The 14,406-nt window shown below is 49.1% G+C and overlaps 1 protein-coding gene across 1 annotated transcript; it reads right to left on the reverse strand.

Annotated features, from left to right (window-relative positions):
• Nucleotides 1-404: 404 nt before the first annotated feature.
• LOC123029752 (phospholemman-like) lies at nt 405-10,975 on the reverse strand. The gene is made up of 7 exons (XM_044443028.1): nt 10,880-10,975; nt 8,393-8,431; nt 8,005-8,079; nt 7,251-7,287; nt 4,420-4,469; nt 3,573-3,611; nt 405-1,158 (listed from the first exon to the last, which is right to left on the reverse strand). The coding sequence occupies exons 1-6, from the start codon at nt 10,935-10,937 to the stop codon at nt 3,589-3,591; spliced, it is 282 nt and encodes a 93-aa protein (XP_044298963.1). The 5' UTR covers nt 10,938-10,975; the 3' UTR covers nt 405-1,158; nt 3,573-3,588.
• Nucleotides 10,976-14,406: the final 3,431 nt, after the last annotated feature.

A 14,406-nucleotide genomic window follows, 5' to 3' on the forward strand; every position in this document is an offset into this window, starting at 1 on the left:
ATTTGCCCTAATACATGTAACTTTGTGTGCTGTTGCTGCTTCCTTTTTCTGAAGAATTTCCATCATAAAATTCAAAAATTCAAAGCATAACTTTTGCTTTGTGCTGCAGAACAAAAATTTAAAATTCAGAAAGAGTGGATTAGTTGGGCCTAGATTATGGCCTGAAGGCACAGAAGGCATCCACCATGTTGAAACTAAGCAGGCCTGGGAATGGCCTGAGCTTGGAGGGGAGACCACCTGGGAACCACAAGTAGCCACCTTGAGTCCCACAGTGGGAGAAAAGTGGGATATAATTAAGAACAACTGAACTTTCTCTCCAAACACCTTTCCTGCTCCCAAGCCAACGCAAATCATCCACTCACCCATGCAGGCTTGGTACCCAGCCCAACGATAAGTCCCATCAATGCTTCTTTAGATATTTATTTATTTACACCTACAATTAAGAAATGAGAAGGAAGATTTCCACAAGGGGTGCAGAGATGACTCTGTGAAAGGTTCCCCACCCTGCTTCCAGATTAGTTTGAGTGTGAACCATTGACAGTTCAGGATAGAAGCAAGCCGCCCCCCTCTCCTCCTCAACCAGCACAAAGCAAGTCCGCTACAGGTCCCCAGACTGCCACTGAATGACCCTGCCCTGGATGAGCTGCTGGTTTCCTTCAGTCTCTTCTCTAGACACAAGAGCCGGGGGGCAGAGACCACTCAACCACCTCTGTTGTCTTGTCACGCTCCAAGCCAGGAGGGACTATCTGTCTCTGGCCATGCTGATCGGTTCGGCTTTCAAAGGAGCAGCCTAACTGAGGGTTAAGCGGAAGAGCAGGCCCAAAATCTCCCTGCATACCATGGGGAGGCTTTTCATTGCAGCAAGAGAAAGCAGGTTCAGCCTTGTCTAGAGCTGAGCGCTAGAACTAAGCCAGCCAAAAGGCTGGGGTGACAGCCCCTTCGCTCTCCCCGAAGGAGTGCGCCCTCCCAGCAGCAGGCCTAGCGCGGGTGCATCGGGGCTTGCAAGCTAAGAGGGGCTGGGATCACCATGAGGGCATCTGGGCACAGTTAACGAGTCAAGAAGCCTGGCTTGGCCGGGGCTAGGGGTGCGAGGCTAGTGCTGAGCTGAGCAGGAAAGGGAGCGCTTGGGGTCCGCGGGAGTGGCAAATCAGGAGCAGCCTAGGAGGAAAAAGAAAACACGGGAGTGAGGCAGGAAGGCAGAACTTAAACATGGAGAAGTCTGAGGACCAGAACGAGCTGCCGTGAGGGCCCAGTGGCACCAAAAGAACGTCTCAGGGTTTCCTTTGCCTTCTTGCTCTGACAGATGCCTTCCTATTACTTCACTTGTGCTACTCATATCGCAACTTCATGCCTGGCTGACAGTCCATTTCCAGGCAGTTTCCAAAGGACTCACCCTTCCTGGATGCAGCTGGGCAGCTTTGGCACAACGCTGAAGAAGCTCAGGCCCAAATCCAGCCCTTGGGGGTTTCCCAGATGGTGGCACCCCTTCTGTTAGCCCCATGTATGAATTGTCAGGTGCTTTCCCAGCTTCTGAGAAGCTTTCTTCCTCCTCATTTTAGAAGGCTGGGATGCCTCTGCCAGATAAAGACCTCTGAATCTTTCCCCACACCTTTCTTTTTGTGAAAAGGTTGACGGAAAGGATTTTGATGTGCTGCCCTGCTTTGAATACTGCTGTGTTTCGGTAACTGGCACTTTATTGCGGAATGTTCTTTTATTCAAGTTCCCTCAAGAGCGGAAAGGATATTCCATATTCTACCCTGGAGACAGAATATTGTTTTCATGTAGATTTGTAAAACCTGGGAGCAGGTGATACCCGGTTTCAGGGATATTCAAGGGCATCATCCGCATATTCGTTTGCAACAATGCACTGGCACTGCTAGATCCACATGCACTCCACTACTTCTGTTCCTTTGAAAAAATAAAAACGAGATAAAGGGATGAATGAAGGAACATGAAGATCACTAACCCTTTGCTAACGAAGGGTGCAATTCTATGCGTGCTTAGACCGAGGAAAGCCCTACAGCTCCCAGACATGCTAGCTGGGGATACTGGGATCTGTAGGACTTTCTAGACAGTTGTATAGTTGTTTGAACACCAGCTTAGACCTCAGGAAGCTCAGGCTGAAATCTCCACCCAGCCCTGAAGCTCAGTGGTCTATTTATTTATTTTCTTGCTTTTATATACCATCCAATAGCCAGATATTGATCATGGTTGACCTTGGCCAGGCACCCTCTTCTAGACCAACCCCCTTCAGGGGGTGGTCATTAGGATAAAATGAATGCTTGAAGTGATTTAATGGCAGAGTTTTCTCAGAGAATTTGAATTTGAAGCAGCTAGCATGCAGAAAACAGTATGTATTTATCAGTGCATACAGGTAGTGCCCGAGCTACAAATGTCTGAGTTATGAACATCCCATACGTATGAACAAACAGCATTTGTTTTTATTAGAATTATTAATTATACTTAGAAATTGTTATTTCTAAAAAATTAGAAGAAAATAGAACATTAGAAATAATTAATATAATTAGAAAAAAATACTGCAGAAAATTTTCATCGCCACAGAGAGAGGAAGTGACAGGGGAGAGAGGGAAGCATCCGCAGCGTGCCTTCCTGTCCTACCCAAGAGGAAAACCTCGCCATCATTTCCTCACTGCAAAGAGGAGGCACTGGTGAGTTTGGATGGGGGTGGGTGGGCAGAGATACTCATGGTTTTCGCAGGGGTCCTGCACCCCCGACCCCCACAAATGTGGAGGGCCAACTACAAGTGATCCAACTTACATTCACATTCAACTTAAAAATGAATTTCCATTTTCTCCGGAGCAGAACTCGTTCATAACCTGGGGACTGCCTGTGTTAGTAACCAGGAATAGGCCTTCTCTCCTTGTGCTGCTTCACAACACACATGTGTGTCACTTGACAGTTTGCTGCCGAAGCTGGAAACTTCCCCACGAAGAAACACTGCCCAGTTCTGATGTTCCCGGGAACTTCTGCACGATGGCAAAGAAATGTAACCACCCTTCCTTCACAATGCAGATGGAGATTTCTCCAAGCTGGCACCTTTCAGCAGCCATGCTGGCTACCGCCGATGGGAAGGGTAATCCCGCACAACTGGAGAACACCAGGCCACGACAGCTGCATGGCCCAGAGGTCCTACTTCTTGCCCTCCAGCTGTTGCATGGAGAGCCCAGCTCTTGCGTGGCCTCCTCAGTCCAAAAGAGGAGAGGGGGCAGAGTTGTTCCTCCCATTCATGACAATGTGGGATCAGTGTTTGAGGTGACATGGAAATGCTCTCTGGATGCTTGGACTCCAATACTTAATTCATGTGTAAATACTGCCAGGTGATGTCAGTCAACACGTGGTACACACCAACACTCATTTGGAATGAAGTTCTGTTTCCAATACCACCTGGAGCTCACAAAACCCACAGGAAGGTAGAGAGGAGAGGGCAGAACTGTTGTTGTTTATATAATGAACAAAGCTGGGGACTGGTCTAGAAATGCATTAAGGTGGCAGCCCGACTGAAGTTAGCCCAACCAGACATGGCACTGTTGTACTTTCCAGAAGCAACTCACCAATTACAGGTGTTGTCTATCTCATCCTGGTGGATAAACCTAGTGAGGTTTCAGAAAGATACACGTTTTTAAAAAAGAAAGAAAGAGAAAGGGCTGTTTCCCTGAAAAGATTAATTCTGTCCTTTTGCTAATACTCCCCAGGCTAAGACAGTCTGTTCCCTCCAGTGTCTCTTACGAGACAGATCAAAACAGCCCCAGAGCCCATCTTGGCCCAGAGTACATGATCTAGGCAGACAACAGACACATTACTGTCCCGTCATGATGCAAAGAACTAATATCCCACTGTGGAGGTTTGTGTTCTCCCATCCTCCGAGTAGGAAAGCCATTTCTATATCAAATTCTTCGTACAATTTGACCCATCACAAGCCTCAACCTGATACATGATTCACACTGATCTCCCGGTGTTATAAAGGATGTTTACAGCTCTGTGCTCTCCTTGCATTCCTCCAGCTTCAGTGTCTTGTCATGGTGGGACACATGAGCATCTGTGGGCCTCTTCTGGCCAGCCTCAACGCTACTTGGGTTCAAAAGAGTGCTTCAGAACTCAGGTTCTGGGGCACATGACTTTCCTTTTAGTCTCCTCAGTTTGCTTTCCGGGAAAGGATTATTTTATGCCCCTAACACTCTCTTGAACTACTGCAAGATGCAAGCAAAGGAACCAGTGACAGTTCTTGCAAAATTCCACATGTGCCTGCTGATCCAGAAAGGCTCCTGCATGCAGAACCTATAATCTGGTAGAGAAGCAGGCTCTGCTTCTCTCTCTCGTTTCTAGTCCTCAAGTTTTAAGGAAAACTGAGGCCCAATGGGGGAAAGGGAAGAAGGGTGACTGGAACAGGATGAATCTTACGCCGGATTGAACTGCGCAGGGTGCCTTCTTCCTCATCAGGTTCACCCGTCCTGGAAACCAAACAAAACAGGCATATGTTTCTCAAATTCCTAGCTTTGTTCACAACTCTCAAGAACTTTTCTGTGCAACCAAGATATTTTAATGCAAATAACTGACTTCATTTTGGGCACCCCAAAGAGGCTGCTGCTTCCTAGGAAACCTGAGGATATGGTACAAGAGCAAAGCAATACCTCCCCCTGCTGGAAGGTGGCAGAAATAACTGCTTTACAGCACACTAGCCATGATTATTAGTGAAAGTAATGGGAGTCAATGGTTCTTGCCAATTCAGTAGGATGCAGAGAAAGGGGACACCAGAAAGGATGCTGCAGTGGGCTACCATCCCTCTTAGCCAGAACTGTGACTCCAAACCACAATGCACATGGAATCTCTAGATCACCAGTGCTGTTCTCCCATGTGCCCACACCAAGCTGGCACTCCAACGGTCAATCCGAACGCACTGCGAATAGCACAGGGTGTGTCAGGGTGAGGGGGATGGAACGGAGTTCTCTGGAAGAGGGCATGCCTGGCAGGCTGCTGCCTTGCACTCGTTGCAGGTGCTAGTTATTATTATTATTTATTATTATTATTATTATTATTATTATTATTATTATTAGAGCTCCTTTGCTCTAAGTCAATGAACAGACAACTGGAAGCCCAAGGGTTTAATCTCAGATACTTTGTCTCCGGTTCTTAATGCAGCCACCAAGTTGAAGGGATTCTGCCATATAAGCACACCCTTCTTTCCCCCTGGTGAATAAGGTGCATTAGATACAAATGACAGCATTAAAAGGCTCCTCCTCTTTCTGCCAGTGTCGCGCCACCTGCACAGCAAGCAGCACTGGCAGAATCCCCTCTTCTGCACACCTTTTAAAAGGGGCGGAAGTCCTGTCTGATTCTAGCATCTGGCCGCACTGAATACCGCCACACAACCAAACGTCACCTTTTTAGCTTTTACTCCAGGACTTACTTCATGACCAAGGCAAAGGGGGCCTTAGCACCCCAGCATCCCACACCCCCTGCAAAGGCCTGGGAGGAGCCCTCCACCAAGCCACCTCAGCTGGTAATATCTGCATGTGAGCCCACATCCAGGGGAGAAACTGCCAGAGCCTCCACTGCCGTTTGCAGAGGGGAAGGAATTAAGAGAGGCCTTTGCTTGCATCGCAGGCGGCAAGGTGGCCAGAACCAATCTCATGGGAACACTGTCTCTTCCTCAGTTGAAAACAGCATCCCTGTTCAACAAGGTCCTAGTCAGCAGGCCCCAAACTGGTGCCCTGAGGATGGCTGCAAATGGTGGCCAACGGAGGACACAAAGCTGGGGGTGGGAAAGTTAGTATATCCTCTGGATCTGGCCCTAAATATTTGACAATCACCAGCTGCTAGATGCTCCCTCACCTGCCTGTCATGAACCTTCTCTGATTTTTTTTCTTTGCAATAACTGGAAGAAGAGGTGTATCTCCTTGGATCTTCACAAGCAGACTTTGGTCCATTTCAGCCTTTCGTTTTTGTAGCCAGGGCTGGCAACAAGATTGGATGCCTCTGTCCTCAGTAGCCTGGCTTTTCTGTTTCTGTTTTAAAAGCTGCTGCATTAAACAGGATTTGCTGCCACCACAGTAAGCAGCACAACTGGGACCCGCAATCCATTGCTCTGAGAAAGGATAGCTCACAGCAGGGCTGGCATGGGGCAGGCATTATGGCGAGCCCCAGGCGCCACTCCCTGGCTGGCCACTCCACCCACGGCTGCTGCCTGAGCCATGCGACTTGCCTTGCCTCACGAGGAGCAGTCATGTTTCTGGCCCGTGTCTCAAATTTCCTGGGGAGTCAGTGCTGGCTGAGGCCAGCAAAGGATACGCTGCAAGAAACTTTCCCCAGAGGGGAAAGGACTTGCAGCCTGCCGGCATTCATGATTTTGCAATGCCCAACTTTCCCCGTTGTGCCAGAAAAGCTGTATATAATTTCAAAATTAAAACATCATTTACAGATAAACATTTACAAAATGTTTACCGTTATAACCTTTTAATACCAAATCTCTCCCTGCTTGCAATTCCGGCTCCCTCCCTGAAGAAAGCAATTATTAGCACAGGCACAGCTGAGGAAATAAAATCCCGATATTGAATGTATCTTCCCCAGCAGGAAGATGAAGAGACAATTCAAATGGGAGAGTGAGAAAGAGGAAAGACAAGGAGAACTGGCATTTATTGCCTTCAGTGCAAGCAAGCAGCTGGGATCATATTCCCCAGTGTGCAGCTAGCTATTCTCACACTATGGGCATACGTAGCCCTACGAAAGTGTTCGAAGAGCACATGTGGACATAAAGCAGCTTTCCCTAATCTGATGAATGTCCAGGGGTGCTGTACTGCAACCTCCCTCATCCCCAGCCACCACATAACCAAGCACTACCTTTTTAGCATTTTAGCATGGCCAGTCAAAGTATGGAATGGCAACACGGACACCCCTGTGCCCACATGGACCGGCTCCATCCCCATCCTTACCATGTTGAGTAGGAACAGACTTAGACTCCTCCCCTCAGTGGGGGTCAAACAGGCTGGGAGAGGGACGTTGGGGGCCCTGCTTTCTGCCCACGTCTATTCTTTAAATGCCTGCATGGAGCTTCTGCCTCTCTCTGTACTAGATCAGTCATCTGCATGTGTCATATTATACAGCCTCCATTCCTCCATAATACCACCTCCAAACATAGTAGAATTTCCACTCCTTCGTAACATGAGCCTCACTCATAATCCAGCCTCTATTCCAAACCTCCCACTCAGTTCAGCTTCTCAGGAGAAAGCTGTTACCTTTGTTGCTGGTTGAACTTGCAACGGCAGCGCCGACCTGGGAAAGAAAGACAAATGCCAAATATTGTGAGCTGCATGGAAGGATTAGAACGTGGGGGGGGGGGGCAGGCTAGTGTTTCCAGCCAATTTCTGGAAGGACGGTGCTGGTAAGTGGTTGGAGCAGAACGCATCCCACATGCAGAAGGCCAGTGGCAGTCCCCAGGCTGAGGCCTGGTTTCCACAGGTTCCTCGTGGCAGGGTAGGGATGGCAGCACCGAGAGCTCATCTGGCCAGAGGCGATGTGGTTGGGCCGGAGATGCCGCGCAGCCAACACAGGGCTGGATGGTGGAAGAGGTGAGGGCCAGATCTGATGCATGTTCAGACAGAAAACGTGCTGCAGCTGCTGTCTAGGCAGCCTGGCGCATGCTGGGAACTGCAGGCCTTTTCCTGCCTCAGGAAGCACAGAATTGCTTTTTGCAAAAAGCAGTTCTGTACATTCCTGCAGGGAGGGCGGGATGGGATGTTCTCAGCCCATCCCCTTTTGATACCACCCCAACTGCTTTCCACTCCTTTTCCCCCTGCTGGAAGGGGATCAACAGCCAGGGTTTTGCTGGTTGGGGCAGGAAAGGGAAAGGGCGGGCCAGGTAGATGGCGTGTCTGCAGTTACATTTCATTAAAGCAACCTGCTGGGGACAAAAGGCACACGTGACATGCAGTTCGGTCCTGACTCGGCGTGAGGCAGCTGCAGCTGCAGTCTGTGGGGACACCTACTTACTGAGCACAATCAGGATGCCAAGAAGGAACAGAACGACGGCAAAAACCAGCCCCCCGATTCTCAGCGACTGATAATCTGGGGAGGAAGAAGGCAGGTGTGAAGTTGGTCCGGCTGGGAACATCCCCCTCATTTGCAGTGGGGCAGCCTTGTCCCAGAATGGACTACAGCCCCCACCATCCCCAGCCACCATGGCCACTGGGGTCTTTGCATTCAGGGAAGCAGCACTGGGGGTCATCTGCATGGGTTTGACAGTCTGAAGTAAATTCCAGAAATTCAGGATATTCAATTGGGTACTTTTGGTTCATAATTCCTCAAGCTCTCTGGAGACTTTCTGTCCTTGCAGTCAGTTCTGCAGCCCCAGGAAGGCCGTTAGCAACAATTAACTCACCATAATTGAAGGGATCGTGAGGCTGGTCCTTCGGTGGTTCTGGAAGAGACGTGCAGCAATGAGCAACAGGAGTGCCCCAAGTTAATCACTTCAGTTGCTTTGCATCAGATTACTTTGCATTTGTCTTTCCTGATCTTGATAAAACAATTTGTGAGCAACGTGTTATGGCTGCCCATCTCCTGGCTGGGACAGGTTTAGAACCAGCTAAACCAGGCTATAAATCTAATCGGTAACAATAAATAATAAACTTTAAAATGCCTGAGAGAAAAGGTAGATTTTTCTTTCTTTTCTGGCACCAAAAAGATAACCATGTAGGCAAGGGGAGAGCCTCTTTGAGGAGGGCATTGCAAAACCAAGAAGCCACAACTGAGAAGGCTCCCTCCTTTACCTGGTTCACATCCATCAACAGGGGCATCTGGAGAGGCTGTGAAGATGACCTAAGGTCCTAGCTGGTGGATGCAGGAAAAGATGCTCCTTTTAGGCACTGGGTCTCTGAGCCAGTTTCACAGATCAAGTGCATATTCTGACTTGGACTGAGATATGATGCTTAGGACATGCTGGCCTTGCACAGTCATGTCATGTCAACCAGTTCGAAGCTGGTTCAGAGAGCAGCCAGGTGCAGAATAGCAGTTCAGGCAAGGGGCACATAGGCTAAGAAGGAAAGAGCGGGGCACTCAGGCCAAGAATTTGTGGACAATTCCAGAAACAAGCTCACAACTGCACAGCCGGTGTTCTTTTTCAGTGTGCCTCCTGAGAGAAGCCAGACAGATGCTGGGGGCAGTTCCAAAGCAGGGCAGTCAGGGGATCTCTCTTCTTTGGTCAGCTTCCAGTATGTAATATTCACATATAAACTAGTCCAGATGGGAAAAGCTTGGAAAACCAGGATGCAATCTCATGCGTGCTGAGACGGGAAGTCATACAGCTCCCAAGCATCCCCAGCAAGCTGTGCTGATGGGGCCAAGCTGGGAAATGTAGGGATTTTCCTGTCAAAACATGCATAGAATTGGACCTAAGCCATCGGGTGGGGAGGAGGGGGGAAGCGTGCTTATTTTTGCCACAGTGCTGCTCAAGATTCAGCCACAAATTCTGTTTGTGTAAGTAGCCACTGTGCAAATGGCTTTCAAAGCCAATTGCAGGCATGGGTGGCAAACTGTCATATGGATCCAGAAACGGGGAGGGGGGCTTTAATTTTTGGCCCCCTACCACAGCCATGATTGCTCCCAAACCTGCTATTTGCATTTGGAGGCATTGCTCCCATTCAGCCAATAGAAACTCTGTCACCCACCTGCTTGCAAATAGCAGGTCCCAAGCACATTGATCCAGATGGGGGGAGCATCAGGAGTGAAAGGATTGAAGCTGCCCCCCCCCCCCCGGTCACCTCTGTTTTAAAGCCATTTGCTTCATTGTTAATTCTGTTAATGGTGGGTCTGCTTATGTGGCTCCAAGCTGTTGATTTTGCAAATGTAGGAGGGCTCAGGAGTGGTTGGAATGGGTGAGATTCAGGGGTTGGGTTTGCAGATTTCATTTGTGGGGTAGGGGGCACTGCTCCTTCCTCCCTAATTAGGTAGTGCAGCCAGCAGCTCCCCTTTTCTCCCTAAGTTGCCAGATCAAAGCAGAGTTGCTTTCTTAGGATGCATCTCACTCTTACATTCATTAAGCCATGCAAAAGATCCAATGCAAATTAATTTAAGAGCAGTAGTTAAGCAAAACTGAGCAGTATAATTCTTCAGCCCCCAAAATGTACTCCAATTATGAAGCATCTTATTTTTAATGCATGCTTCCTACCCTTAGGAATGCAGATGTTAAGAAACTCAGCACAGTTTGATCAGTCTTATTAGAAAAGCATGGCCACGGAGAGGGGTGCAGGGAAGGAAATCCAGTAATGGATGATTCGATCAAGGGAAGGGCCCACAGCTCAGTATTTTCAGTCCCTGTCACTCCAGATGAAAAATCCTCCAATATAACTGTAGAAAAAGAGGTCTACAGGAGAGACCTTGAAGTGCCTGCTAGTCAGAAAGACAAATACTGAGCCAGTTGGACAATTCTGCCTTCATGCGATGGAAGAGTTTTCAGCTCTGTTGCCGACTGTAATTGGTGCTCTGCACACAAGAACAGAATTTGCAGTTTGTCATCATGCAATTCTGAGCCTACGGCATGCGAGAAGAGAGGCTACAAGCCAGTGGGGGGGGTTTGCCCCAGCACTTGTAGAAATGCAGAAAACATTTGAGAAATGTCTGCCAAACATTTAGACACCAGAAGGAGCTAAACAAATCTTCCAGACTGTTACACAGCTCCCTTCCAAGCTAAGAAGAAGCAGAGTAAGCTAATGCATGCACATTTCTGCCAAATGGCTTGTCTTTTCTCTTTTAAAGCAAGGAGGACAACAACCTGCAACCCTTATTTTTAACTGGCCAAATATCAGCAGATATTTGACATATTTTCCTCTTCCTCCCTTCCTCTTCCTCCCCAGCCATCCACCAACCTTACCTGAAACTGTGGGTCCTATCATGAAGCCACACAGAAGCAGAAGGATCCACGTATACATGGCTATCCTGAGAAGGGATAAGAGGAAAGACAGTCAGATCCTTGACTGAGGCAAAGCAAAAGAGGCTGCCCCTTAAAAAAGAAAGCAAAAAAGCAAAAGCCCTCTCACCTCTCAAGGTCCCATCCTTGGCCACAGGTAGCCTTTAGAACACTCTACAAATGAGCAAAGCTGATCAAAGGGTGAGGAAGGGCACTCTGCAGAGATGAACAACATTGGAGGACTACGCTTGATGTACAGGGAGAGCTATGCTGAGCTTTGCTGGGTTTTTCCAGCTCTTGGGACTCTTGAGGAAGACTGCAAATAAAGTTCTCGTTAAGGGGGAACCCCCTCTCTTGCTTCAAATTTGTGGCGGAGGGGGCTGTGTCCCCTCCCTGGGCTCATCTTGCTTCATCACCACCTGTTTCTCACAGAAGCACATCATCCAAGAGAAGCACTTCTGGATAACTTGATTTCTGCCCCATCTGCATCACACACAGAGACAATTCTCTCAGGAATGAAATAAGGTGAAGGAAGACTCTCATTCCAAGGGGAAGTGTAGGAGCAAAGCCAGCAGCCCCTCGCTGCTCACAGAAGAATGCCGCCCCTCCCCATTTGTCCCCAATCCTCCCACCCCCAATTTCACAGCTTGCACATAGGTAGCAAAATTGTGCAGGGAGTTGCTCAGCCTTTGGATCTATCTTGTACCTTTGGGTCCATCATCTACAGTGTTTTCAGGGAACAATGTCATGTTCTCCCAGAGAGCAGAAGCGAGGAATCGTTTTCAGCCTGGGAACTGAGTTCCAACCTGGAAAAGCCCTTAAGGGCCTCATTCTGTCTGAGGGTGGGGGCAAAATGTGGTGCCAAAACCTAGGCGGAGGCAAGCAGGGGAAGGCTTCTTCCTAGCCACCTGGCATAAAGGACCAAAGCACTTCATGGCACCTTCAGACGGCCGTCCAAGGACCAAGCCTCTGCAAGCCCACTCACAACAAGGCAAGCAGGACCGCATTGTTCCAGGGCCTGCCTGCTACCCAGTGCAAGGAAGAGCTCTTATCGCCGATCACCAGCTGATTAGAGACCAGAACGTCACTCTGCTATAGCAGGGCAAGGCCTGGGGAAGAAGCTGGCATCAAAGCGCTCATTAAGCTAAGCATTTCCTGAATACTGTGCTCAGCACTGGCCAGGGAGGGCCACCCTGTTGGGATACCAATTGTGGAGAAGGGTTTCCACCCTGCCCTATTTTCCCAGCAAAAATGCTCTCCCCAGGAAAGCAGCGCCTTTGGGGACGTGTACTTCTGCGCGGAGTCTCCTTGCCACCGCCAGCTGTTCCCAATGAAGGGGTTCAATAGGGCAGCCACCTTTCTGCCCGGTAGGGCTCCTCTGCATTTGGCAGCTGCACCGCGCTCCCCAGGAATCCAGCAAATCGCCTTCCCCCCACCTCTTTCCATCGCTCCCTCGCTGCAGGAATGCAGCTCTTGCTGAGTTTCTGCTCCTCGGGTTCCGTCATGAACACGCAGGAGCCCCGTGAGGACAGAAGTTGGCAGCTCAAAACGACAGGCAAGTCAATAGGAGCTACCCAAAAAGCCATTTGTGATTATTTCTCGGTGCCCATAATGGTGGAACTGAAATAAAAAATCCATTAGCAGCAGGAAGTCAGTTAAGAATGGAGTTCTGCTAAGGAAGCTGCCTGGTAGCTGAGGTGGGAAAAGAGGTGGGACATGAGAACAGGCGGATTGTGCAGGCACCAAAATAGTCGGAGAGGAAGGAGTCACGCAGTGCGTGCAAGGGAGGTGTCCAGGACAGTCAAGTGGACATGGAAATTGCTGAGGGGGCGGGGAGGAAGCCATTCCTGGAACAGCTGGTGTGGACCCATTATTTCACATCCTGAAATGGCCTAGCTGGCCTGGGAAGAAGGAGGGCAAAGGCCCGTTGCTATGGCAATGGGCCTTTGGCAGTCCTGAAAGCTGCTCTGCAATGTTTGCAGATGATAACCTGTCTCCAGGGTGTTCGCGGACATTTCAGGGCTCCCTTCTGCCGGCCATGCAATCAAAGCCGGCAAGCAGGCTCCCGGAGGAGAAAGGTCCTTTGCTACGTACTGCGCTGATGAGCCAGTTCATTGGAAGAAGTGTGCAAATGTACTGCTTTATTTCAGCAATAACTAGCAACAATTCACCATATGAGCTTGCAAGGGCCCATGAACTCAAACTGTCAAGAGAGCCATTCAGGAAAACTCACTGCAACATAAGGTTGCAGCACGTTCTCCTAAAAGAAGCGCTTCTGTTCAGGGGTTGCTGTCAGCCAGCCAGCCCATCATACCCTCCTCCAGGACACTGCATTCTGTTCCTCTCCCTGCCGATTCCCCCCTTGTTTCTCAGTGGTCCCATTTCTGCTGACTGCCAATGATCCAGTTCACTATTAGAGGTGGTGAAAATGTGTAAAGTCAAATCTCTCCTCCACTTTCATTTGCAGTATATCGGAACTCCAGGAACACGTTGCAATGGAGTTGTCGCAGTAATTTTCAGCTTGCAATGTACAGATCTGCCACTTCCAAAGCACTTTGAGTCTGACCAGGGTGGGAAATGAGGAAGTTGCTCCTCATGTTTCCCCCATTACTGCCATAGCGGATCTTCGATCTTTAAAGATCTCAAAGATCTTTGATCTTAACCCCTTGCATGGGTTCCCGTGGCTCAAATGGCCAACAATCTCTGAGACGGGGCCATGCCAGGGGAACAAGGAAGCTTTGGCTCGATGGCCATGATTCCCCCCCACCTCATATTGCCCCAGCTGAGTCCCCACCTTTACTGGAAGGCCGGACTGCAGTTCTCCAGTGCCAGCAGGGGCTTCTGCAAGGCACAGGGTTCTCCCACTGGTGAAGCCCCACTCCATCACTGGCTTTTGCACCCCGTCTTAATTCCCCCTCTGCTATCATTCAATGGGGACTAGGACTGGTCTGGCACTATTCTGAGCAAGAACTAGAACTTTAGACAGACAGACCTTTCCCTTGGACGGTCCAGAGGCTTTCGCTGGCTTCAGAGCCAAAACGAACTGCAAAAGCACAAAGTATTCCTTAATATACCTTACTCTTCCTAAACAATGTCAAAGAAGAAAAAAGGTAGCACTGCACAATGGGGGTGGAGAACTTCAGGAGGTCTGGGATTCGTTTTGAACCCACCCCCAACTCTCTGCCCCCTGCCACGCTCCTGGGGTTGCACCACCAGTGCAGTGGCTGCACCCCAAAACAACATTCTTCCCAAAAATAAAATGGTGATCCGACACTGAATTTCCAGGCTTTGTTTCAAAGTAAATTTGTGTTTTTGACCCCGTGTGATAGTTTGCAGCTCAAACGGCAGCAAGGTGCTGGGCAGTTCTACCACCACAAATTTCAGTGCTGCAGAGACGGGGCTGTGCAGGATTGCTAATTTCCAAAAAGCAACATATAAAAACATGCAAATGAAACCCCTTAATAGCCCTGGCTCTCACATATCTATAATAA

This window comes from Varanus komodoensis, unplaced genomic scaffold (genome assembly GCF_004798865.1).
Source record: "Varanus komodoensis strain SLA01 unplaced genomic scaffold, ASM479886v1 scaffold401, whole genome shotgun sequence".
Taxonomy (NCBI): Eukaryota; Metazoa; Chordata; class Lepidosauria; order Squamata; family Varanidae; genus Varanus; species Varanus komodoensis.